Source organism: Oryx dammah, unplaced genomic scaffold, assembly GCF_014754425.2.
Source record: "Oryx dammah isolate SB20612 unplaced genomic scaffold, SCBI_Odam_1.1 HiC_scaffold_11, whole genome shotgun sequence".
Lineage (NCBI taxonomy): Eukaryota > Metazoa > Chordata > Mammalia > Artiodactyla > Bovidae > Oryx > Oryx dammah.
In genome coordinates, this window is record NW_024070195.1 from 33,706,888 (window position 1) to 33,734,786 (window position 27,899).

General features: G+C 38.0%; 1 protein-coding gene across 2 annotated transcripts; it reads right to left on the reverse strand.

The window, feature by feature from the left end:
- Positions 1 to 30: 30 nt before the first annotated feature.
- Positions 31 to 27,891, reverse strand: POLH (DNA polymerase eta). Of its 2 annotated transcripts, XM_040249575.1 has the most exons (11): positions 27,564 to 27,891; positions 24,208 to 24,348; positions 23,581 to 23,715; positions 21,902 to 22,116; positions 11,949 to 12,118; positions 10,058 to 10,161; positions 8,773 to 8,892; positions 8,091 to 8,214; positions 7,295 to 7,360; positions 3,400 to 3,569; positions 31 to 1,803 (listed from the first exon to the last, which is right to left on the reverse strand). In XM_040249575.1, the coding sequence occupies exons 2-11, from the start codon at positions 24,342 to 24,344 to the stop codon at positions 930 to 932; spliced, it is 2,115 nt and encodes a 704-aa protein (XP_040105509.1). In that variant the 5' UTR covers positions 24,345 to 24,348; positions 27,564 to 27,891; the 3' UTR covers positions 31 to 929. The 2 variants fall into 2 exon arrangements, with proteins under 2 accessions (XP_040105509.1, XP_040105511.1); XM_040249577.1 differs by lacking the exon at positions 21,902 to 22,116 and having other exon boundaries at positions 27,564 to 27,842.
- Between the last annotated feature and the right edge of the window lie 8 nt (positions 27,892 to 27,899).

The window sequence follows — 27,899 nt, forward strand, 5'->3', positions numbered from 1 at the left end:
AATCTACAGATCTAGTAAGGAAGAGCCATGTACACGGTAAGTACTGTCTTTTATTAGATACTTAACACAAAAGTGCAAAGTATTTTTGGAGGAAGAACTAATTTGCTAGACACAGTGGTTTTCAAATGTTCCCCCTTCAAACTGTAGGTCCCCAACTTATAAATAAGCTAAAATAAGTCTGAAAGTACTGGTTTGAGTACATGTGCCTTATGCCCCCATCACTCAGTTCACCTTCAGTTGGCTTCTCTGTGTAATCAACATGTCCCACATCAGAAAAGCCGCAGCCGATAGCCACACACATAAGCAGAGTAAGTATACAGTAATATAAACAGACAAGTGCAAAAAGCTACAATAATTCATTTAAAACCCCAAGCTAAATAAATATTCACACTTCAATAGGAAAGAGCTGAACAGGGCAGTGAGCCTGAAGGCCCAACCACTTCCCTCTTAAATGTGTACTTAGGGTTTACGGAAATGACATTGCCCAGAGGACAGTTATTATTTTCTAGATCAAATTCATTTCTCAAGTTCATTAACACACAGATTCAGCAGGGGTAGGGATAAGGCTGAGATTGTTTAACACGTTCCCTTGTGTTGCGAGTAACAAGGTTCTGGACAAGACTTGCTTGAGGACATTTTCCAAGAGGCAAAGCCAGGTTTGGAACCTCCAAGGCCAGGCATTCTAAACTGACACTGCTTCCCTAAAGACTAACAATTAAAAAAAGTTATCTGAAAGATGAGTTTTTACATCCTTTCAGCAATAGGATTTGAATCCATCCCTGTAAAGAGATGGGAGCCTTAACTCAAGATCTGGATTATTTTTATTAAAAATTTCATGAAGTTATAAGTCTCCTTGAGAAGTGAACTTATTCCCACCTCCCAGGTTACAGATAAAATATTACCACCCTGCAGCAAGCCTGAGGGCAGCACTAGTGTGTTAATGGCTTAAAAAATGATTCCAGTGTCTGCATGCCCTCAGGCCTGGGCCGTTTATTATTTGAAGCCAGAGGGCTCTTGGGATTTCTTTTGCTTTGAGGAGAACTGGGAGGAACAACCTGCAGGTTTGAGGAGTGGGGCTGCAAAAAGGAGTTCTGTAACTCCAATGCAAAGTGATAGTCTGAGTGTTCTGGCATGTCCCACACAGGTACCAGAGAGCCACACTTCTCGCAGGGCACTTGGTCCTCAGCAGCCAGAAGACTGGAGGTCATAGTTGCCTTTTGAGCCACCTCCAGAGCAGATGTGGAAGTTAAAGAAGCAAGGCTGTTGAGGCTATTCTGGGCCAAATCCATCTCTGTGGGAGTTGTTTTGGGGGATCCTAGGTTCAACATCTTTTCACAGTCAGGGGCACAATCTGGATTCTCTGTTGGTAACTCTTTAGGACTGGGCTTCTGTGGAGGGAAGGAAACTGAAGGATCAGTGAGCTGCTTCTGCTTTAGAAGCAGACTTTTCTGCTTAAAGAAGGGCTCGGTTCCTGTAGTATGACTGCTTTGAAAAGCTAATGAGGGCTTGGATGGTGGGCTCATGGGGACCTGTGTAGCGGCAGTAGGAGAAGAAAGTGAAGCTTCTTTGACTTTCTGCTTTTCTGCAGCTTTCTGGAAGAATGATTCCAGAGAAGTAGTTGCTTTCTTAGGGGTTGTCACCGCTGGGCCACTTCCCTGGGTCTTGGTTTCTGAGCTGATGATTGGCACTTTTGGCAGAGAACTTGGGTCACTGCTCAAGAAGGTGGTGATGTCTGGGCCAGGTGAAGGGGTAGAGGAACAGAATTTGGTAGCACAGAGGAAAAGCATTATAAGGGGAGGGGACCTGTATAGAAAGTAAAAGAATAGATTAGCAGCAGGTCACAGATTAAGTTTCTAAATGACTGGGACTCTGGTTCTGCCACAGAAGGATATTATCACTATCTCAAACTTTGGGGTATATTGGGTTAATACAGATTCAGCGGACCTGGGATGGGTGGAGAATCTGCCATTCTAACAAGTTCTCAGGTGATGCTGATGCGGAGGTCTAGGACCACACCCTGAGAACCTTTGGTGAACACCCAGCAAGTAGGATGTGTAAGTTGGCTCCCCTGACAAGTGGGTTTACTATTTGCATGATACTGCTGCACAGCTGCTGAAATTCACAGTTGAGGCAAGACACTATCTAAAGCTACAAGAAAGTTTTTAAATAGACTGGAAAGATGAAAAAAGAAAATGCTCTATGCAGTTTTTAAACAGAACCTGAACTCTCATTTTCAACTCTGGAATTTATCTAGAGAATGAAATTTCACAACTGCTTTTGATTACCTAGCCTAGTCTCAGAAATATTTCAAGAAATTTGTCATAAAGTTCCTCTTTATGTCTCATTACACAAATACATTTTCACATAAGTTGGATTTCAGAAGATGAAAATGTGCTTTTATATACAGATTTAGTCCCTCGATGAGGTAAAGGGTAAATGCTATTTTAAGATTATTATGACAGTATCTCACTACTCTCTTTCATGCTTTGGGACAGTCTTATAATCAGATACTATTATGCTTCCCTGCCAATATAATATTTTATACTCTTGGTGAAATTTGTTATAATCTGCCAGTTTATAAGGTTTAATGTGAACATAGTATCACAATTATCATTTGGTTCAGTAAAATCACTCAATATTTGAAAATAAATAGTCTTCATTCTTTACTTAGAATAATTTACTTCTTTTTAGTCTTTGTAAATAACAAGTACACCAAGTAAGTAAGTATTCTTCAAGTAAGTAAGTCTTCTAAGTATTACAAAGACTCTAACTTTAGAAAGTAATATATTCAGATAAGCAATAACTTAAGATGGCTAACTAAACTTTTCTTTTTATAATCTCTAATGTAGATCTATATTAAACAACCGGTTTATCTTTCTCACATATTATTAATATATTTACCTTGTGAATTTGGAATACTTTTACAACTTAAGAGGCTATGTTAAATAATGATAGAATTCCAATACTAAAAAATCATTACTATCTGAACAGTAAATGAACACACTCCCATATAGAGCTGATTATTTTTAATGGCCAGCTGAAGTGAAATTTATTATTATCAGACAGTTGAGAGAGAAGTTCTCTGAAACTTGGAGTTCTGCATTCCCAAGTACACCTGGTCGTTCCCCTGACTATAACAACTTAGAGTCAGAGAGGGTAGTGTTGGTTCAGTCTGCCTCTGAAACCTACCCCTGGGCACTGGATGGCACCCAATGTAGACAAAGAGGCTGAGCCATGTTTCTGGTATTTCTCTTGGGTTCTCTCCCTTAATGCATGACCACCCCTCTCTGTAACAGGTCATGCTACAAAGAACCTACCCTAACTGGAAAGCTTATATACTAATTTTAAATAAAGACAGGGTATGAGTCTCAAATGAAGATGAGCTAGAAGGAAACTCACCATTCAGTCTGGGTTCCTGAAGTGTTACAGTTCCTGATGGTAGCAAATGCATCATGGCTCATCTTGTGAGCATCATAGTGGGTGAGGGCACAGCAGCGTCGCAAGCTGCTGAGACGTCTGTCTCCTTGTATGCGCATGCTCACAACCAGCTGAGTGGCCACCCTGTCGTTCTGTGGGTATAAGAGGATTGAGACAGAACTCAAGTTACCTTGAGCAGCTGGATTCTAATACTGAACTGTGTGAGAGAAAAGAATCAGGGTGGCATAATGGTTTGGAAATAGGGTTTCATTTTTAAAATATTTGTGCTGTTTCTGCATATAAGTAACTGGAGAAGACATAATTTGGGTGATGGAGTATTAGAATATCTAGGATATTTTGACAGAATAAATGAAAATGGTTTCTCCTAAATGTTCTTCTGTGGTATCCATGCCTGCATGGATTTTACAAAGGTCTACAGTACTATATTCTGTGACTGAAGGAAGAGTTCATGTAAGTCACTGAAAGGGGGTCAGGATTGAGTAGTGGATCTCTTCTTAACCTCTCTGATGCTCTCATGCTCAAGAAGAGAAGTTTCTACTAGCATCTCCTTACAGCCCATCTATAGAAGATACACAGGTAGTGAGCTGCCTTTAGAAAGCAAGATCACTGACTCACTTTTCGGTGAAATCTAAGTATATGAATCCTGTTGATGCAAAGCAAACTAAGAAAATAAGGCCAAGAGGCAATAAGGTGACAAGTATACACAGGGACCCCTCAAAATCAAAAGATTCTAGTGAGAAGAAATATACTTAAGACAAATAAACCAAAAGTAGCAACTAATTTTTAGGTAAAAATACATTTTGTATTTTTGTGCATTTTGTAAATACAGCTTATTCAGGTTTGTATGTATCCCGAGAGAATACAAATTCACAACTAATACAAATTCACAACTACAAAGAAGTTCTTGTTGACTAAAACCAGTTACCTATAACTGTATCAGGCACTATCAAGAGATAAAGGAGAGAACAAAATAAAGTCCAGGCTCTGGAAGATCTTATCTTGTAGTAGGAGCTACATATAATAAACAAGTAGGCTTGTAATAGAAATGACTACAAAGTGCAATGGAAAAAAGCAGAGTAAGGCAGAGAGTGACGGAGGCTGCTGATACGATAGAGGAACTGGGGAGGAAGTGAAGGTGAAATTTACTTGGTGTGTTAAATAAATGGGGAAGAGGCCAGCAGAGTGGAGGCTGTTAGTGGACTAGGTGAGGGGGAAATGACAGGACATGAGGTCAGACTGTCAGAGGATAGAGAGATGAGAACGGAGCGACACCTAGTGGGCAACATCAAATAAGCCCACAGCACAACCTCTTTATGTTACCTACTGAAGAACAAAGACCAAACTGACAACCTTTGTTAGATCACAGAGAAAGCAAGGGAATTCCAAAAAAACACCTACTTCTGCTTCACTGACTAAAGCTTAGACTGTGTAGATCATAACAAACTGGAAAATTCTTCCAGAGATGGGAATACCAGACCACCTTACCTGCCTCCAGTGAAATCTGTATGCAGGTCAAGAAGCAACAGTTAAAACCAGACATGGAACAATGGACTGGTTCAAAATTGGGAAAGGAGTACATCAAGGCTGTATATTGTCACCTTGCTTCTATGCAAAGTACATCATGCGAAATGCCAGGATGGATGAAGCACAAGCTGGAATCAAGATTGCCGGGAGAAATAACAACATATGCAGATGATACCACTCTAATGGCAGAAAGTGAAGAGGAACTAAAGAGCCTCTTGATGAGGGTGAAAGAGGAGAGTGCAAAAAGTTGGCTTAAAACTCAGCATTCAAAAAACTAAAATCATGGCATCCAGTCCCATCACTTCATGGTAAATAGATGAGTAAAAAGTGGAAGAAGTGATAGATTTTATTTTCTTGGGCTCCAAAATCACTGCAGACGGTGATTGCTGCCATGAAATTCAAAGATGCTTGCTTCCTGGAAGGAAAGCTATGACAAACCTAGACAGCATATTAAAAAGCAGAGACATGACTTTGCCAACAAAGATCTGTATAGTCAAGGATATGGTTTTTCCAGTGGTCATGTATGGATGTGAGAGTTGGACCATAAAGAAGGCTAAGCACTGAAGAATTGATACTTTTGAACTGTGGTGCTGGAGAAGACTCTTGAGAGTTCCTTGGATAGCAAGGAGATCAAACCAGTCAATCCTAAGGAAACCAATCCTGAATATTCATTGGAAGTACTGATGCTAAAGCTGAAGCTCCAATACTTTGGCCACCTGACACAAAGAGGTGACTCACTGGAAAAAGACCCTAATGCTGGGAAAGCTTGAAGGCAAAAGGAGAGGAGAGTGGCAGAGGAAGAAATGGTTAGATAGCATCACTGATTCAATGGAGATGAATTTGAGTAAACTCTGGGAGATAGTGGAGGACAGAGGAGCCTGGCATGCTACAGCCCATGTGTTGCAAAGTCAGATATGACTTAGTGACTAAACAAAAACAACCAAAGAGCAAACATTTACTACCAATTCCGCTAAAAAGGGGCAGACAGTTAATTACAGATGATTCCTGACAGTATTCAGTTGATGTTTCAACAGGAGAGGACACATCAAGCAATACCATCAGGAAAATGAAAATCCACAGGGAGAAAATATTTGTATATTATATATTTGACAAGGGATTTGTATCCAGAACACATAAAGAACTTTTAAAACTCAACATAAAGAGACAATTCATTTCAAAAATGGCAAAGGATCTCAACAGGTATTTCTCCAAATAAAATCAGAAAATAGTCAACATGCACCTGAAAACCACTTTATACCTAGTGACTAAACAACAAAGACATAGAGAAATTACAAGCCTCTTACATTGCTGGGAGTATAAAATAGTGCTGCGACAGCCTGATGTGCTAACATAGAGTTAGCATGTGACTCAGTATTCTAGGTATATATACAAGGGAAGTGAACACATGTCTACAGAGAAATCTGTACATGAATGTTCACAGCAACATTACTTATAATAGCCAAAAAGGGGAAACAACTCAAATATCCATTCACTGATGAACTGATAAAATAAAATGTGATATATCCATTAGGTAGAATATTATTGTCATAAAAAGGAATAAAGGACTGATAGATGCTACAATATGAATAAACCTTGAAAACATGTTAAAAATTTCAAGCCAGTCACAAAAGGCCACATATAAGATTACTGCACAGATATGAAATTTCCAGAATAGTAAATCTATACAGACAAAAAGCAGACTAGAGTTGCCTAGGGCTTGCAGAATAACTATTAGTAGGTACAGGATTTCTTTTTGGGTTATGGAAATGTCCTTAAATTTATTATGGAATAGTTGAAGTCTGAAATATACGAAAATTACTGAACTTTATACTGTAAATGGGTGAATTTTATGGTATGTAAATATATATGTGTGTCAATAGTTGTTGTTTTTTTTAAAAAGAGAAGATAAACTAATCATATATTTAATCTTTGCCTTAAGACTCTGTCTCTAAAACTGAATACTTCTTTGTCACATGGACTGTGTTAAAGCTGAATAATTTACAGTCCAATCCCTAAATGTCCTGCTTAACAGTTCTGTACTCTGATGAAGATCCACTGTGTATTCAGAGTTGGAGTAGGATTTAGATAATATACAAAAATGTAAAGGCAAATGGTAATGAGGGAGACAGGAGTAGTCAGGTCTTCACAGATCTAGTAGTCAGTAGTTCACAGATCTAGGTTTTTGAAAATCATACTGAGTTTTACGGCAGTTTTATGGGAAAAGATAAAAGATTTCTTAACATTTTGTAGCTGCTATCTTTTTGTATCTTCTTTCTACTCCATACTGATACTTATATTCCAAAGCTCACCCAAGCAATAAAGAAAATCTTACAGCATTTCGGTCCTTGGTGAGTCTCTCCTCTAGTTCCTGGGCTAATTGCAAAAGCCACCATTGCACCTAGAAAAAGTATTGAGATTTTAATCTTTCATTTAAAGACTCTAGGTTTATTATAGAACTCTCAGGTAGCGCTAGTGGTAAAGAACCCACCTGCCAATGCAGGAGACATAAGAGACATGGGTTTGATCCCTGGGTTGGGAAGATACTGGGAGGCATGGCAACCCTCTCCAGTATTATTGCCTGGAGAATCCCTTGGACAGAGGAGCCTGACTGGCTACAGTCCATAGGGTCGCAGACATGACTTAAGGGACTTAGCACACACAAATGGTCGTTTTGTTCAGTTCTCCCCAAAACGGAAGTGTGCAACAGTCTCCCCCATAAGGATCACCAGATGACAGAAATCTTCAGAACTCTGACCTGCCCTAATCTAAGAGTTTTCACTTTCTTTTCTTGCTGGCATGCTATCAGGTAAACTTTAGGCACGTTCCAGCTCTGAGAAAAGAGACACAAACTTGAGGCACAATGTCCTGGCTTCCTAAGTTTTCATCTACCAAAAAATGAGTAATTCCATTTCAAACTTCAGTCAGTTCCATTCTGTTTCTTTTTGGATGAAGAAAGAAAAAAAGATAATAAAAATCCCAAGTGAAATCCATCAATTTTCAACACAAAACCCCTTCGGTTTCCTGTGTATTTTACAGCATAAAGGTTCCATCTAAGTTTCCACAGCTACCAAAACCTACCCACCAGTTCCCTTAAAAGAGACAGTGTTCTGTCAAGAATGTCTGCCTACCTGAAACCGAGAAGACAGAGCTGTTTTTCCTGGGAAGTTCTTGCTGCAGCCAATGGTTTTGGTTATTGGCCTGGGTTTAACTGGATCATGTTCAATCCCCCGGCACATGGCATATAGCCAAGATCTAATAAAACCAAAAGCAAATGACTATCCTTGTTAAAACAAAATACCTATATTAAACCTTTTATCCTTTTCATGAAAAAGGAAAAATCTATTCAAAATTAAGTACATCACAGAATCTTGCCCTTCCCTAAGAATTCCAGTACAATAAACTGCTCAGGAGAAGAATACTGATTATGCTTTCTAAGGTCAAGTCATCATTTATATTTTTGGAAAAGTACCAACCAAGCTACAGGATTACATCCCCAAGCTTTTTTGGTACTTACTAAGCCTAAATACAAGGATCTTAAAGGAATAACAGCATCTTTGTACACGTATATAACCAAGCTTCAAAGAAGAGTTCCTTTCTACCAACCTAATTAGTTAGGTACATGGGGGGGGAAAAAAAAACTAGACTGATAGGCTATAGTGATCTAATATTTTAGAGCAAAAGGATCAATGCAGTTACCTCAAGGAGTGAATATTAACCTAAGAGGTCTAGATTTTACCTGATGCTTTTGTCTACATTTGAATTTAACATATCCATAAAAGTTATGACAGAACAGTATCAGGAATCACTTACCCATTCCTCTCCCCAAAATGACTCTGGAGCTGGGATTCAGAGAACTGCGTCAGCTCTCCCATGTATTCTACCCCCAGGATTTCAATGACAGAGGCCCCTAGTTTTCCTCCAAGATTACGGCTAACAACAACAAAAGACAATACATTTGTAAGTAACATCATCAATATCTAGTTAGCAAGTAGATACAAACATTTTGTCTGTGTAAGCAGCTCTCCAGAAGATTCAGGGAAAAGGATAACACACAGTGGTCCTGTAAATTATTGCTTTTCTAGAATAAGACTAGATGACTGGGAATTCAATACTCTGAGAGTTAAGGCCTAGGACTAGGAGTAACCATAGCATAAACACAAAGGTAAATTCATTAAGTGGTTATCAAATCAACTGTATAAAATTTTTAATTACATAGGATCTACTGTCCCATTTATGGATTCAAATTCCACCTCTCAAAACAAACCCCTTCAATAGTAAAACTTTTTGTATTTAAGAATATAGTAATTCTTCAGCTTAGCCTTTGAGATGTCTAATAATCTGTCCTTAACCTATCTGTTCAGTCCTTTTTCCATTACTTATTTTCCTCAATATGGTCCTAGGTCATGTCCCGTTCACTGGAAATACCTTATACTTTCTCCCTTTTTGAGTTCAAATATTCTCCAAATTGGTATTTCTCTTATATTCTCATCTGACTCCAAATTGTGCCAAATCTGAAAACAAAATCCCATGCCCTTTTTATAAGTCCTTCTCAGATGACTTTTATGAACTTTGGTGACTTACTGTACAAGTCATTTAGCAGTTCCATACAGTCTTGATTACGGAACTTTCATTATTGCTTTGAACAGTTATATCTTGTCCCTTCAACAATATTATAAGCCGTTGGTCAAGGACACACAATTGGTATGCACAGCCTAGTTATTAATTTTATTTGGGAACAATTCAGTAGCCCTGAATGGCTTGCTACGGTATTAGAAAAAAGGAAAGAATTAAAGTTCCTATTTGTTATTTAGTAATAGGTTTTAATAAAAAACCTAGAAGAAAGTTAAACATATGGCTAAAAATCAGTTCATTTTTTTAAAATTCAGGATTAAGTATCTTCCACAGATAATCTGGAATTGGAGGTTCATTAAGAAAAGAAATCTCAGTGTGTTTGCAGAATTTTCTATGTTTTCTCCCTCCTGTCTCCATGGTACCTGTTTTCCTTGGCTCCAATTCTTAAGGAACAGAAGAAGCTACAACTAGAGAGGGCCTTCACATAGAGGAGTGGAAGGTGAGGTGCTCCCTGAGTACTCACACTTTGTTAATAGGCACTTGGTTGAAGAGCTGTGGGACTGACCCATGTGAGACCAGGGTCTGCCGGTTGGGCTTGTTTAATCCACAGGCCAGTTTTGCCAGAACCTGGAGCATGGGAAGCATAAAAACCTCATTACTGTCAACACCCACACATGGTGAACATTAATATATACACATACCCACATTCACACACAAGGCACAGCTTAAGGGCTGTAACTAGTGGTTTCCACATTAAAAACAAAAACAGAACCAGAAACTCAAGACATCTCCAAACCTGGGTGTCCAACAACATCCACAGTGGAAACATGACCCACTATCATTATCCTCATTGTTCTTCCCACATCTTCCATTCTGTTTTCCTTTAGTAGTTTTTTCCACCCTCATCTGTTCCTTAAGGTTCTCCTACTTCAAGAGGGTAAAGAACAAAGAAGCTACAGAAGAGACTTAAGAGGCATTTCTTAGTGTGTCCATATGAAAATGCTAAAACAAACTCATTTTGCCCTACCCCACTTACAGACATTTCTTGATTAATGGTCAGTCCATTTTAAGTCCCAGTTTAATACAGATTACCATCATTTAGTATCTGTGACAAAGACTGGGCTCAAAATCATCATCCAGTAGCAAACATCTTATACTAAATAAGACTTCAAAATGAAAAACACCCATGAAAAGTCTTTTCAAAGAACAAGGTACTTCAGTGGTATCAATTCACAAATTATAATTGGTAGGAAAAAATATAAAATCACTTCACATTCATGGGAGAGATTCTCTGAAACTTCTACTAGGTCATATTTAGTTTAAATTACTACACTGAGATTTTTGTTTCCTCTCCCTCCACCTAACCAGGAAAAAACTTCCCAAAACTCTACTGGGTAATTTGGCAACTTTCCTCTTTTTGGAAATTCCCTGGTAGTCCAGTGGTTAAGACTCAGTGCTTTCACTGCTGAGGGCCTGGGTTCAGTTCCTGGTCAGGGAACTAAGATCCCACAAGCTGCACAGTGCCAAACCTTTCTCTTCTTAAGGAAGGGAGAGAAGGTAGTAACCAGGGAAAATCAGCTACCACCCTATGACTAAGCCTAGACCAAAGGGGATGAAGATCCCAGAGCCAAACTGTACTTTAATTAGAAAAAATAGAAAAAAGCAGAGAATACCTAGGTCACACCACAGAAGTGAGATAATACTAGAATATTCAGCAAGTGAAAAGGAATAGGTTCATATATAAAATAAAAAGACTAGCCTCTTTTTTTTTTTTTTTTTGGCTACACTGCCTGGCTTGTAGGATCTTAGTTCCCCCAACCAGGGATTGAACCCAGGCCCTGGGCAGTGAAAGTGCCGAGTTCTAACCACTGGATCGCCAAGGAATTCCCGCTTCCGCCTTTCTTTGGATAGTTCAATCATTAAGGAAATAGTGTGGCTACAACTATATAACCATTTCTAGCAAAAATTTTCAGCCTGTTTCCTAGTAAAGTACATGTGCAATGTCAATTCTCACGTTGAAAGAATTGCTTAGGTTTTTGTTTCAATGTGAAGTTTAAAGAGGAACCCATTTCAAAGATGTGTAATGGTTTAAATGCCCCATGCAGGGACTTCCCCTGGAGGTCCAGTGGTTAAGACTTCTCCTTCCAACACAGGGGATGTGGGTTTGACCCCTGGTCAGGGAGCTAAGATCCTACATACCTCAAAGTCAAAGAAAAACATAAAACAGAAACAATATTATAAGAAATTCAATAAAGACTATTAAACAATCCACATAAAAAAAATCTTAAACGCCCCACTCATACCTATCTCGTCTGTTTTATTGTTGTTGTTTTTTAAAGTTTGTGTTTGTTTCTATCCCTGTGTTTAACTATAGATATATCTGTTTCTCTTTGAAATCTACTATTAGCCTTTACCTTATTGTGTGAAATCCCAGCAGAACACTGAAAACCGGTCTGCCTCTCAATGGCTGCTCGCATTTCTTCCACAATCACTGCTCCCATAGTGAGCTGTAGGTCTGGAGAGCTGGTGCTTTCAGTCTGAAGAGTATCAAGCCATTGCAATAAGCCTTGTTTTCGCCTTTCCTCTGAAAAAGTTGAGAGGTCCCAGGTAGACATTTTTTTTAAATCAGGGTTTTATTTAATTGTGTTATCTAATGCAGAAATGCTTAGATTTCAGGTACTTTAGATATGTTTTTAGAAGACTACTCAGTATCACAACAGAGATCAATTTCTCATACCAAGTCCAGCAGCCTTAATTTCCAGCCTAGGCTGAACCTTATAAGCTACAATAACCAACAAATATTTTGTATTATCTTTTATGAGCAATGATTTTAAAGTACTTCTGTTTTCTCTCTCCAGTTTTGAACTTTCTTCCTCCAACTTCCCTTGCATGCCACCAAGAATTCTATTAAGTTACTCAATTAGAAATTATTCAGAATTATCTCACGCTTCAGTATAAACTTAAGTTAGCACTTCTGTATTTTTAGAGGCTGGTTCCAGTTGAATAGCTTAAATCTAATCAGCGCCACTAGATTTATTCTCTTGACAAAGTATTTAAATTAGATGTAGCTTTGTACTTACAGCCTTGAAAATATCTTATTACCCAATTTAGGACTAGTCAGTTTTGGAAAAGCATTTTAAAATCATTATCTAACAAGAAAGTTAAGAAGAAATATACATGCTGGTTTAAAGAGGCTGAAGTGAGGGCTTCCCTAATGGCTCAGTGTTAAAGAATCTGCCTGCAGTCAGGAGACACAGGTGATGTGGGAAATGTGGGTTTGGTCCCTGAGTTAGGAAGATCCTCTGGAGCAGAAAATGGCAATTCACTCCAATATTCTTGCCTGAAAAATCCCATGGACAGAGAGGCCTGGCAGGCTGCAGTCCAAAGGGTTGCAAAGAGTCGGACACGACTGAGCACACACACACACAAATGAGCTATGAACAAGGCAAGAAAATACAGAGTATCTTGAAGAGATAGAGTAAAGGTTCGTATATATGAGAGGAGGATGATGATGAGCACGTAGAAGGAAGTATTTTCCAAATGCTGTTTCTCTCCTTTGCTAACCTGTCTTCCTCCTCTAATGCCCTAACTGTGGATACTGAGCAACATTCTTCTCTGTGTAGATACCGTTTCTCTCGGTGAACTGGTACTGGCTTACGTTTCAGTTTGCTAATGCTGAATACATGCAGATCTTAAGCTCCTGCCCCAAATTCTTAAACTTTAATCCCTTATTTCTACCTCCCTACAGAAAATTTTTCATTAAATTTTTGAATTTTTCATTAAAGTATCAAACAAAATGTCAATCTTTATATCTTCCTCCCCAAAGGTTCTCTTTCCCAAACAACTTCCTGTTTCTCTTAAAGGTTTAAAATCTAATATTGACTTCTTTTCTTTTACTCCCCTTCATTGTAGTTATCTATGGAGAAGGAAATGGCAACCCATTCCAGTATTCTTGCCTGGAGAATACCATGGACAGAGGAGCCTGGTGGACTGCAGTCCATGGGGTCGCAAACACTCAGACAAGACTGAGCAGCTAACACAATTGCAGTTATCTAGTTACCAAGGCCACTTCAGCATATTCCACATATCCATTGCAACTCACTCTATTTTATTCATATTTCTTCCATTCTTGCCTGTGCCACTTTGACTTTTGTTTTTGGCCACACCAGGGATCAAACCCATACCCCCTGCTGTGGAAGCACAAAGTCTTAAACACTGGATCACTAGGAAGTACCCATAAATTTATAGTTAGCTCTTAAAATCAGGTAGTGTTAAGTTTTACAAATTAGTTTTTTTCTAAAATTGTTTGACTGTTCCACGTCCTTTGTATTTCCATATAAATTTTAGAATCAATTTGTCAATTTCTATAAAATCCTGCTGGGATTTTGGTGAAAATGCAATGAATCTGTAGATCAGCTTGGGGCTTGACCTGTATATATCTTAAAACTGTTTTTTCCACATATATTGTTAGATATATTTCTAATAATTTCATGGTTTTAATGCTATTGCAAAAATGCCATTGCTTTTTAAATTTCAACTTCCCATTTTAGATTTTAATATATAGAAGTATTACAAATTCTTGCACATTGACGTTGTCCCCTGCAACCCTGCTAAATTCAATTATTCTAGGTTCTTTTAGTGGGAGTGGGGGGAGGGTAGATTCCTTAGGATTTTCTATAAAAATGGCCATATCTCCTATTTCATTCTTCCTTCACATCTTTTATTTCTTCTACTGTACTGACTGCATCATCTTGAACCTCTAATAAAATGTTGACTAGAACTGTCATAAGAGTGAGCACTGGTAATTTGTGCCAAAACTTCAGGATTAAACTGATAAACTCTAGCTATGGTCCACAACTCTAGGATCCATAACTATTAATACAAAAGAGAAGTCCTTATACTGATAACTGGTATACCTCCTTCTGTGCCATGAGCTCAGTAGTACCTTCCAAGCTCTGGTGGCTTAGATGGTAAAGAATCTGCCTGCAGTGCAGACCGGTTTGATCCCTGGGTTGGGTAGATATCCTGGAGAAGGGAATGGCTACCCACTCCAGTATTCTGGCCTGGAGAATTCCGTGGACAGAGGAGCCTGGAGGGCTACAGTTCATGGAGTCGCAAAGAGTTGGACGTGACTGAGCAACTAGTACTTTCACTTTCAAGCTCCCTCTGGTTGTTCACAGAATTTATCATCTTGTGGCTGTAGGACTGAGGTCCTCCTTTCTTGCTTGCTGTCAACAGAGGGCAGCTCTCAGAGCATAGACATAGACATGGGGGCTTCTCCAAAGGCCCTCTTGCAACATGGCAGCTTCCTTCTTCAAAGCCTGCAAGGAGTCTATCCCAACTCCTACAGCTCTCAACTTTGGCAGCTGATTTTTTTTAAGTTTTTAAATATTAATTTATTTTTATCTTCTTTTTGTTTCTTTTTGGCTGAGCTGGGTAGCACATGGGCCAGGGGATAGAACCCATAGCCCCTGCAATGTAAGCATGGAGTCTTAACCACTGGACTGCCAGGGAAGTCCCTGACAGTTGATTTATTTATAATTTTTTTATATTAATACAGCTACACAACTGTTTCTTGTTATACACATTCACATGTTCAATATTTGCTTAGAAATGAATTAAGAGGAAGCAAAGGAGAAAACAAAGCAGTTCTTTAGCTAACACAAACCAGTTACAAAGAGGCCCCAAAGGGAAAGTTTTCACTCTGGCAGTTTTTGAGTATTAAGTAATCATACTACTTAAACTTCACACACACATAACTATTTCAGAAACAGAAAACCCAAAGTTGCAAATGGGTAAATAGGACCCATTAAGAGGCAGGATGGTAAAGCTGAATGGGAACTTTAGTATCAAAACATCCCAGATATCTGGATTCTTTTCCTAGCTTTGAAATATATGTCATATTCATGAAAAATAATTTCTGGGAGAATATATACACTTAGATCAGCTCATTTCTGTTAACAGATTTTTTTTCTGGCTACACACATCATGCGAAGACTCAGGAATATGATATGAAATATCACCATAAATCATTTCCTAGACATTGTATTATTCTGAACACTCTAAATAATATGTTATCACTGCATCTGGAAGCTTAAAATTTAAACTGGACACAATAAAGCAACTTGTTCCTTCATATATAAATACCTTTTATTTCCTCACACAGAAATAAGACTTCTTTAAAACACTGGCATTTTATAGAAAAATATAATAAAGATAGGTATAGAACAACCATTTGAGTTGAAGTAACATTTGACCACCAACAGAGGTATGCACCATCATCTTCACCAGAGAGCTCTTCAACAATGAGTTGCCTTCCACAAAACCAATGTAATGTGTAATAGTTTTTATTCTGAACTATGTAGGTTTTGAGAGGGTCTGCAAATCTCCTGAAAACTGCATGCAAAATTGTCTTATATGTAGGTATCTATTTTTCTGAGACAAGCAAGGGTCCATAGCTTTCAACAGGTTTAAAAGGGCATACAGTCTTAAAAAAAACTTAAACAAATTATTTTAAGTATTATAAAAACAAAACACAACCACACAAAATCTGAGATACAGCAAAAGGAGTCCCAAGAAGGAAGTTCATAGCAATACAGGCCTTCCTCAAAAAAAGAAGAAAAGTCTCGAGACTTCTCTGGCAGTCCAGTGGTTAAGATTCTGGGCTTTCACTACAGGGGGCACAGAATCGATCCCTGGGCAGGGAACTAAGATCCTGCATGTCACTTGGCATGGGCAAAAAATTTTTAAAAAGAGAAAAGTCACAAACCATAAGATGTTGCAATATATATATTTGATAATGATTCATATCCAGAATACATAAAGAAGTCCTATAGATGAATGAGATAAGACAACCAAGAAAAATGGGCAAGTGCTTAAATCGACACTTCATGAAAGAATGGTCATCACTTACAAAAAGATGTTCAATCTCATTAACACCAGGAACACGCAAACTAAAACCATAACATGATATCACCATATATGATATCACAATCATCAAAATGGTTAAAACACAAAAGAGAAAAAAGCAAGGGTTGACAAAGATGTGGCACAACTAGAACTCTCATATACTGCTAGTGGAATTATAAATCAGTACAACCATTCTGGAAAACTTTTGGGGGTATCTACTAACACTGAGTACAGACAAACTAAAGCTGAATACAGGCAAACCCTACAACTGAGCACGTCAGTCACATGCTCAACAGAATGTATACACTTGTTCACCAAAAGATATTTACAAAAATGTTCATAGCAACTCTGTTATTAGTGGTCCAAAACTGGAAAAAAAAACCCACAAAATATCCATGGGTAAATTGTGGTATATTCATACAATGTAATACTACACAAACCCAACTATATACAACAGAATTGATGAATCTCACAAAGACAATATTGAATGAATAAAGCCAGACTCAAGTATATACTGCATAATTTCAATTTTAGAAACTTCAAAAATAAGTTAAATAGAAATCAGGACAGTTGTTATATAGGAGAGAGGGAAGAGGGACAGAGAACAACTGGGAGGGCAAGCAAATGTGGCTTCTAGAGTTCTGATGTTTTTTGATCTGGGTTCTGTTTATACAAGTGGGTTTACTTTGTGAAAATCAGTCAAGTGTACACTTAATTTACATACTTTATGTATATTATATCAAAGTTTAGATGAGAAAGAAAAAGGGAAACCTACTGGATTCCAGATTTCAGAAGAAGCAGAAATAATCATATCATAAAAATTATAATTTAAAAATTACTAAAAGGTATGTGGAGTCTAAAGTAGGACACAAATGAACTATCTATAAAACAGAAACAGACTTACAAAACAGAGAACAGACCTGTGGTTGCCAAGGGCAGCAGGGAGGGATGGATTGGGAGTTTGCAATTAGCAGATACAAACTATTACATAGAATGGATAAAACAACACAGTCCTTCTGTATAGCACAGAGAACTATATCAATATCCTGTGACAAACTATGATGGAAAAAATATGAAAAAGAATTATATATATGTGTGTCTTAAAGAATCACTTTGCTGTATGGCAGAAATTAACACATTGTAAATCAACTATACTTGAACAGGGCTTCCCTGGTAGCTCAGTGGTGAAGAACCTGCCTGCCAATGTGGGAGACACAGGTTCAATCCCTGGTTGGTCAGAAGCAGCTAGGACCATGTGCCTCAGCTACTGAGCCTGTGCTCTAGAGTCCAGGAACCACAACTACTGAGGCCCATGCGCCTTAGATCCTGTGCTCTGTAACAAGAGAAGCTACCGTAATAAGAAGCCTGTATACCACAACTGTAGAGTAGCCCCCACTGGCCGCAACTAAAGAGCCCACACAGTAACAAAAACCCAGCACGGTCAGAAATTTTTAAAAACTACATTTCAGCAAAATGCATTTAAAAAAATAAATAAAAATCACTAAAAGGTACATTAAGTGAAGACCTAAAAAGCTGGTGAAATGTTTATAGATGGGATAGTTTAACACTATCTTTTCTAAAAATGTGAATTAAGGGGCTTCCCAGGTAGTCCAGTGGCTAAGACTCTGAGCTCCCAATTCAGGGGACCCAGGTTTGATCCCTAGTCAGGGAGCTAGATCCCACATGTCACAACTAAGACCCAGTGCACCTAACTAAATAAATATTTTTTTTTAATAAATAAAAATGTGAATTCAATGTAACTTCCAGAATTTTCTGAGGAATTCAACTAATGCATTCTAAAATATATACCAAACAATAAAGGTCCATAAATAGCCAAGACAATTTTGAAAAACAAAAGTAGAGGGGAGTCCTTATCAAATATTATAACATACCACAAACTAATAAAAACAATGTGTTTCTGAAACAAAAGGAGACCCTAATGGGCTATTATAGAAATAACTGATATATAAGAAGTTGAGAAAAATGGATTATTAATAAATAACTGTTGGGGAAAACTGACTCACTAAAAGATTAATAATTAAGGTGGCTCCCTACTTTAAATCAAATAAAACGGTAAACTCCATATAGTTGAAATACCTAAAAATAAGCTATAAGGCAAATTGAAGAAAATGTACAAAAATGTCTTTAGGAACATCTGGTAGAAATGAATGTCTAAAATGAGATTTAAAATGCACAAACCAGGGACTTCCCTGGTGGTCCAATGGTTAAGATTCTGAGCTCCTAATGCAGAGGGCCCAGGTTTGAGCCTTGGTCGGGGAACTAGATCCCACATACTGCAACCAAGAGTTTGCATGCTGCAACTAGGACCCAATACAGCCAAATAAATAAAGTTAAAAAAAAAAATAAAATAAAATGCACAAACCATAAGGTGAAAAATGGGAGGACTAAAAGAATTCGTTCAACAAAGTACAGTATAAATAAAGTTAATGGATGACAGACCTGGGAAAAGATGTTTGAAGTGTCAAAAACAGACAAGGAACCAACAATTAGGATACAGGAGACTTCTCCCCCGACAAAAAAGGGCAGGAAATCCAATGGAAAATTGGGTGATTATAAATAAGCAAACTCATAAAAGTAGAAACTCAACTGGCTAACAAGTATATGAAAAAAAAGCTCAACTTCAATTAGTAAATAGAGAAATATAAGCTAAAACAAGCCCCCAAATATAAAGTACACCTTTATAGCCATTACATTTTAAAATATTAGATAATACCAATTGCTGGTGAGGATAGGGAGGAAATGGGAACTCTTGTGTACTGTCAGGGGTCAGGCAAATTGTTACAGCAGTTCTGGAAACCAATTTGGCAATATTTAGGGAAACCAAGTATATGTGTATACCCTATGATCTAGCAGTCCACTCCTGAAAATACTCAGAGAAACCTCTGCATAGGTCCAAAAGAGGATTAATAAGGACATTCATCATATAAACAGAAGGATCTGTAAACATAGTAGATCCATACCATAGATTGCACTGCAATTAAAAGCAACCAATTGGGCTTCCCTGGTGGCTCAGTGGTAAAGAATCTGCCTGCCAATGCAGGGGACATGGGTTCGATCCCTGGTCCAGGAAGATCCCACATGCTGCAGAGCAACTAAGCCCATGCACCACAACTACTGAGCCTGTGCTCTAGAACCAGGAAGCCGCAACTACTGAACACACATGCCCCAACTACTGAGGCCTGTGCACCCTGGAGCCCATTCTCCACAACAGGAGAAGCCTCTTCACTGAGAAGTTCGTGCACCACAACTAGAGAGCAGCCCCGGCTCGCTGCAACAGAGAAAAGCTCGTGCAGCAATGAAGACCCAGCGCCTCCCCCAAAATAAATGATTTTTTAAATAGCAATCAATTACACATAAATACAGCTACATGGATAGATCTATAAAACCACCAATGAAAGAAAATTAAAAAGAATGAGATCTATAATGCCATAACATGATCTTGTAATTAAGAAGCACAAGTTTTTCTTTTAACATTGTTTCACGGCAAATTAATGCAGTTTATACTCGACTGCATCTTTTTTATTTTTTTTTAAATTTTTTTTTAACTGCATCTTTTTAAAAAAAATTTATTGGAGTATAGGTGATGTACAAAGTTGTATTAGTTTCAGGTATATAGCAAAGTGAATCAGTTATACATGTATCAATACCTATATCCACTTTTTTATATTTTTCTTCCACAGAGGCCATAACAGAATACTAAGTAGAGTTCCCTGTGCTACACAGCACGTTCTTGTCATCTATTTTATATATAGTAGTGTATTATGTCAGTTACAATCTCCCAATTTATTCCTCCCTTCCTTATCCCCTCGTAACCACAAGTTTGTTTTCTACATCAACTCTACTTCTGTTTTGTAGATAAGTTCATTTGTACCTTTTTTTTTAATTTCACACACACACAAAATCAAATTTTTAAAAATTTCACATAGCATGTGTTTGTCTGACTTCACTCAGTATGACCATCTCTAAGTCCATCCATGCTGCTACAAATGGCATTATTTTGTTCTTTTTTATGCCTGAGGAATACTCCATTGCACATATGTACCACATCTTCTTTATCCATTCCTCTACTGATGGGCATTTAGGTTGCTTTCATGTCCTGGCTATTGTAAATAGTGCTGCAGTGAACACTAGGGTACATGTATCTTTTTGAATTATGGTTTTCTCTGGGTATATACCCCAGAAGTAGGATTGATGGGTTATATGGTAGTTCTGTTTTTAGTTTTTTAAGGAACCTCCAAAACTTTTTTTCCATAGTGGCTGTACCAATTTACATTCCCACCAACAGTGTACAAGGGTTCCCTTTTCTCCACATCCTCTCCAGCATTTTTATTTGGAAATTTTTTGGATGATGGCCCTTCTGACTGGTGTGAGGTGATACCTCATTGTATTTCTGATTTGCATTTCTCTACTAATTATTGATGTTGAACATCTTTTCACTTATATAATGTGTGCTTTTAAAACTCTAGCACAAGTTTTAAAAGGACACATTATATAAAAAGCACAAGTTTTAAAAGCACACATTAAGTCAGAGAAAGACAAATACTGTATGTTATCACTTATATGTGGAATCTAAAATATAAACAAATGAATACAACAAAACTGAAACAGACTCACAGATATAGAGAGCAAACTAGTTGTTACCCTGAGGAAAGGGAAGAAGGGGCAAGTTAGGCACAGGGGTTTCAGAGTTACAAACTGTTGTGTATAAAATAAATAAATGGATACAGCAAAGGGAAATATAGTCACTATTTTATAATAACTTTAAATAGAATATAATTTATAAAAATACTGAATCACTATGTTGTACACCTGAAAGTAATATAATAGTAAATTGACTACACTTCAAAAAATAAATGAAAAAATGATAATTATCAAATAAAATAACTAAAAAAAAATAATTAAAAGCACAAGTACAAAGCAACACTGTACAATTTGTAAAGACATATATATATTTAAGAAGATCTATGTCAGTGAGTGCCAGAGGGTTTGTGGGGTAGGAAGGGAGGGGAATCACTATGAAGGGAAAAGGAGTAAAATAAGTCAAATAAAATGAGAGGCCTTGAGCAGCTCACTGATGACATCATCCTGTGAGTAGCTCAACTCCCTGTTTTTGAGGTCCCCTTAAAAAAGCTCACCCTTCTTATGAACCAAGTTATACATTAACCTACAAATAGTGTTCAGTCAGCCTTCTACTGATAACTTTAACCTGTCCTAGTTATGCTTAAGGAGAAACTTGATTTTACAGATTTCACAGCTTCTCAATATCCATATACCTGGGAAGATAAGAGAATTTGTATATCCTTCCATGTGAGTCCTTGAGATTCATTCACGTTGTAGGTTAAGTTTCGTTTCACTGAATCCAAGAAGGAGCAGTGTGACCAAGCAAAGCAGGTTCCAAAGGCAGGAAGCAGAAGCAATACTGATGCTATGGAAGTACCTTTCTCAACAGTCCCTTCTGTTGTAGGCCCTTGGGGAAACCCTTCAATGCAGGTGGTTGGCAACAAGTCTGCTGAGATACGCTGATTTTGGAGCTTTTGTAGTCTCTCTTGCACAGCACTGGTCAGGTCTAAATAAGCCTCATCAATGCTGCCACGTTCCATTACAGCAAAACGAGACATTACCTCCATCACTTCCATACTGGCTTCCCGGTACCTAAGAGCATGATAGCATAATATACTCATATACATACAGACCAAGGAAAGGATGCTCTTTCGCAGTAGCTGGTGTTCCTTCATAGACTTGAGTAAATTACTCCAAGGTGTTTTTACAAATACTTGAAAAACTTAGTGTGTATATATACATATATATATGTTTCTGCAAATCATATTTTTATTTTTATAATGTGGCATCTCAAGTTAACTATTAAAATAATTTTAAATTATCCAGGTCTTAATAACTTTTTGGTCTACAAACATATTCTTAAATTTTTTAAAACTGCCTTTGTTACTTGATTAAGATTTTAAGGGTAAAATAAATGATCCAATATAAAGTTGGTGGCATGTGGCTTTTCAAAATCACACTCTGAAGTCAACTATATTTCTGGGACATGACACTGTCTTTCCCAGCCAGCATAAAATTCTATTCAATGCAATGTAACATATGTCCATTAGCTAAATTAATTCTACTTTAGAGTAACAGTATTAATCTTCAGTTAAATCTGTCTTCTTTTCTGGCAATAATTCCAATGTGAGGTTGGCTATGACACTCCACTTTTAGACTTCTGATAGGTGAATTCAGGAATATCACAAGTCCTAAGTCAAAGCATGATCCCTACACACACCACCACACACAGTATCGTGTACTGTGAGAATGTGGGGATCTGAAAAAGAGTTGAATCCTCAGTCTTCTGCTTCTTAGCTGTGTGAACTTAAATTATTTAACCTCTCTAAACTTACCCCTCATATGTGTGTGTGTGGGTGTGTGTAGGAATGAGTGGGGAGGGGGTGGGGTGGATAATACTAGAATTTACCTTATAACGATGTGAGATTTAAGAGACACTGCCAATGAAAAATTTCACACAGTGCCTGGCATATGACATATGTTCAATATGTTTATTAGCTATTAGGATTATTATAATGGCAGGCACTTGTACCTACCTCTAATTTGGCTATGCCTATACTAATGTCTTCTATTCTGAGGCTAACTTTCTAAAATCTGGGGGGAGAGAGCTCAGTTCAAAACAGAGAAGGTCAGCACCTTTGAATCTGTTCAATTCTGGCAAATAATTCTAGATATTGCACTAGAATGTGAATCTGACTCAACTTTCTCTGGGAAAACTCTTTTTAAGTTTCACAATCAATTTAATAACTTCAAACACTTCAGACTTTTGGCCTGAGAACATGGGAACTGGTATTAAGTTTTAATTACAATAACCAATTTTTAAACATTTAAGGAACTGAAAAGGTATTAAGGGTAGATATTATTATAGGTAATGATTCTCAACTGTTCCTAAAATATAATATTAAAATCTGTTTTCATTTCACACTGAAAAGTTGGCTGACTGAAGGGAACCTTTTCAGATGTCATTTACACAAAACAAATTAGAAAACATCAGTTCCTAGCCTCATGAAATGATTCCAACTCCTCTACTCCCCTTAAACCATCTTCTCTTCTTACTTGGCGAGGTTAGCTTTTCCATGGAGCTCACGAACTTGTGCCAGTAGAAGATCTGGACATAACTTCTTAGCATCATCTGCCCACATGTTTCTAGTGACCCCAAATGCACGAGCTTCATAACTTACTGCAACTATTCTAAGGTTAGGAAAAAAAGGGGTGCAAAAAATTATATGATCATAAGCAAAAGTAATTAAAATTCAGCATGATGAATAGGTTATAAACATTTTTGATCACAGATGCTACTATTTTTTTTCCTTAATTTTTTGGCCATGGAGCAAAAATATTACATGATCATAAAAATTTCACATAATCATAAAATTTCACATGACAACTAGGTTATAAACACAATAGTAGAAACTTTTTGGCCACTGATGCTACTACTATTTTTTAAAAACTTTTTAGCCACACAACAGCATATGGGATCTTAGTTCCCTGACCAGGGATGGAACTCATACCCCCTGGAGTGAAGTCTTAACCTCTGGACTGCCAGGGACGTCCCACTGATACTACTATTCATTCTCAAACACAGCAGTTCAGAACTCTCAAAAATACGACCTAGCATAGTGCCATGTATTCTCAGAGATTAAAACAGCAGTTTAGAGTTATAAGAATAACTATGATACATACCCACCACCCTTCCATGATGTGTACTGTACAACTGCACAAGGTTTATTCCTCAAATGAGGATTTTGCCGCTGTTCCACTTGAACGAAAAAACAGTCCATGTCCACTAGAGCAACTACCCGGTCTCTTCCATTAGTCATTTTTCTGTAAGACAATATATTATAAACAGTTAGAAAGGATATTGAATCTAAATCACCAAAGAAAACTGTATTTCCATTCTTTCATTGTCGAATTACCATAAGCATGGGAGCATGGAAACTAACAAGAATGAAACAGGCATTTTCATATACTGCTGGCAGGAGAATAACAAATTGATACAACTTTAGAAGGATAATAATATTAAAAGCTTTAAAAAATACCCATTTCCCCCAAAGAACTGAACACTTTACAAAAGATACTCAGATAGTCAACAGGCATATGAAAATGGGCTCAATGTCATTAGGCATAGGGAAATGCAAATTACATGTACAAATGCAAATTACAATGTACATCAATGGTGGGATAAAGCCAACAGTTAGAATCTAATGGACAGACAAATTTCAAATATAAGTTCAGGGTAAAGAGAAGCACAAAATAATATATAGTATCAAAGCATTCATGTGAATTTCAAAACTTTCTTTGAAAAACTTCTAGGGTTACAGAAAAGTCACAAACATAGTAGGGTACCCCCATACCCAGTTTCCCCTAGTGCTACATTTTACACAGCACAATTATCAAAGCTAAAAAATGAACATGAGCGTAATAGTCACACTACAAACTTTACTTGAATTTTACCAGTTACTCCCATTAATGTCCATTTTTGGTTCCAGAATCCAGCTTAAGATCCAGTCTTAGTCATCACATCTCCTTAGTCTTCTCCAATCAATGCCACTCCATGTTTCTCATGACCTTGACAGTTTCACAGGGAACTACTCAGTTGCTTTGAGAACATCTCTCAGTTTAGGTTTGTCTGATGTTCCCCCCGCCCTTTTAAAAAATAAATTCTTTAAAAAATTAATTTTATTTATTTTTGGCTGTGCTGGGTCTCTGTTGCTTACACTTTTCTCTAGTTGTTGTGAGTGGGGGCTACTGTCTAGTTGCAATGAGCAAACTTTGCACTGCAGTGGTTCTCTTGTTGAGGAGAACAGCCTCTAGGCACACGGACTTTAGAAGCTGCGACTCCCGGGCTCTAGGGCACCAGCCTAATTGCTCTGAGGCTTGTGGGATCTTCCTGGGTCAGGGATCAAACCTGTGTCTCCTGCATTGCCAGGTGGCTTCCTTACAACTGAGCCATCAGGGAAGCCCTGATGTTTTCTCTTGATAAGTTTGAGGTTATGCATTCCAGGCAAGAACATTGTGGAAGTGTTCTGCTTTTCTCGAGTCATGTATCATGTTTGGAGGTACATGATGTCACTATGTCTTAATACTAGTGATGGTAAACGTATCATTGAATAGTGACAGTGTTTGCTAGGTTTCTCACTGTAAGATTACTATTTTTTCCTTTCGTAGAAGAGATACTTTGAGACTATGCACATAGCCCGTTTCTCTTCAAATTTTGAACTTCTGAGCACCCATCAGTGGATCTGGCCTGTAACAATTACTTTGTAGTGTTCTAATGCTGATTTTCTATCTATTCATGTTCAACTTTTGAAGACAAAAAGTAAACAACAAAAAAAAGAAAATACTACACACTATTGGTAGACAGACATACGTAAACGTATGGATGCTAGATTGAAAGAACAAACCTTATAAGCTATTGATAGAGGTAAATGTTTTCATTTAACATTGTTAGAAATCTGAAAGAAGGCTTTATAAACGAAAGCAGTGGCTCCCAAACGTTACTACAGATTCGAATAACCTAGGAACCTTTAAACACTATTGATTTCTGGCTTCTACTACCAGACATTTAACTTAATCAGTATGGGTGTGATCTGGGCATCGCAATTTTTATAAGTCTTCTCTAATGCGCAGCAGAGATTGGAAACCACTGACCTAACGTAAACAAGGTATTTGTGGAGATACCAGTAATTCATGATTTAAATATGAGAGAACACAGGTTTTACAGTTGAGTAAGCACTCAACTGTACTTTTTTTTTAAGTGTCAAAAATTAACGTTCACCTTGAAAAAAGTGTCATGCTACTACAAAGCTGAAAGATTAGGGGGGAAAATGATGACTTCAAAAAATCAGAGTAGTCAAGGCATTGCTGTTGTTGCTGTTAAGTCGCTTCAGTCATGTCCGACTCTGTGCGACCCCATAGACGGCAGCCCACCCGGCTCCACCGTCCCTGGGATTCTCCAGGCAACCCACTGGAGTGGGTTGCCATTTCCTTCTCCAATGCATGAAAGTGAAAAGTGAAATTGAAGTCACTCAGTCTTGTCTGACTCTTAGCGACCCCGTGGACCGCAGCCTACCAGGCTCAACTGCAGCCTACCAGGCTCCTCCTTCCAGGGGATTTTCCAGGCAAGAGTACTGGAGTGGGGTGCCATTGCCTTCTCCGAGTCAAGGCATTAATTCCTTACAAATTCCACTCACTGAAAACAGGCAGAATGTAATACTTTAAACTGTAACATACCAGAAATCACTTTGCCCTGAAGTGGCTTCTGTGTAGTCTTCGAATAGATTAATATTGGATTAAAAAATAGTAAATGCATTGTCTCATACACACACAGAATTACATCAGATTAAAAACAGTAAATGCAATGCCTCTCTCTCTCACACACACACACATATGCACACACAGACTTACACTGGATTAAAAATAGTAAATGCATTGTCACACACACCCCTAAGTACCATATTAGATACAAATACCAGAAGTGGAGTAGGAACACGGAGCAGTGATTTAAGTACAGCAAACATTTCCTAAATACTCAACCACCAAAAACGGATATTTAGATTTTAACTGTTTTAGTTTTCAGTTTACGTATTTTGCTGGAGAAAGCAACAGCTTTTTAAAGATAAAAAGTGAAACACGCTCTATGTTAAAACTTTCCTTTGGGAATAAGGATTAGGCTACACCTCAAATGACCAAACACCTCAAATGACCAAAACTGTACAAACCTTCGATATTTGCAATTCCTCATCTTTAACGATCTCAATTTACCAAGATCTGTACAAAACACATTTAGTGCCTATCAGGTGATAACACAGCCAAGGAAAACCAGTACAAGTGAAGAGGGAAGTTTAAAAGCTACCATTTTTCCCCCACGAGAAAAATTCTCTTAAAAGGCAATACGAGGGCCTTTTCTGTAAGCAATGCTTTCTACTTTATTGTTATTTCGGGCCAATGTTGTCCTCAATCACTGCTATATTATATAACCAATAGCCAAGGCAACATGAATAGTCTAAGAGATACAGAACGGTTCTAAATTCTCTTACCAATGTGACGACACTTGGCAAAACCGCCACCCGCGGACGCCGTCGAGACTGGGCTAGGTGTCTACTGGAAGGACGTTAAAGCGGTCTTGAATATTTGTCCCCTTTCTGGGAACGGATCAGTCGGTTTCGAGACAGATTTGTTCCCTGGAACGACGGAGAAAAGAACCGAGGGTCGCAGACGGCCCTCGCCTAGGTAGCCGCTAGCACAGTCGGGCGGGTCCTACCTTAGCCAGCGCGACCGGCACACCGCCTTCCCAACAATCACACAGCGCGCGCACCGCCGGGGACCGTTGACGCGCCTGCGTACCGCGGCTCCAAAGTCTCTCGCTCCGCCCA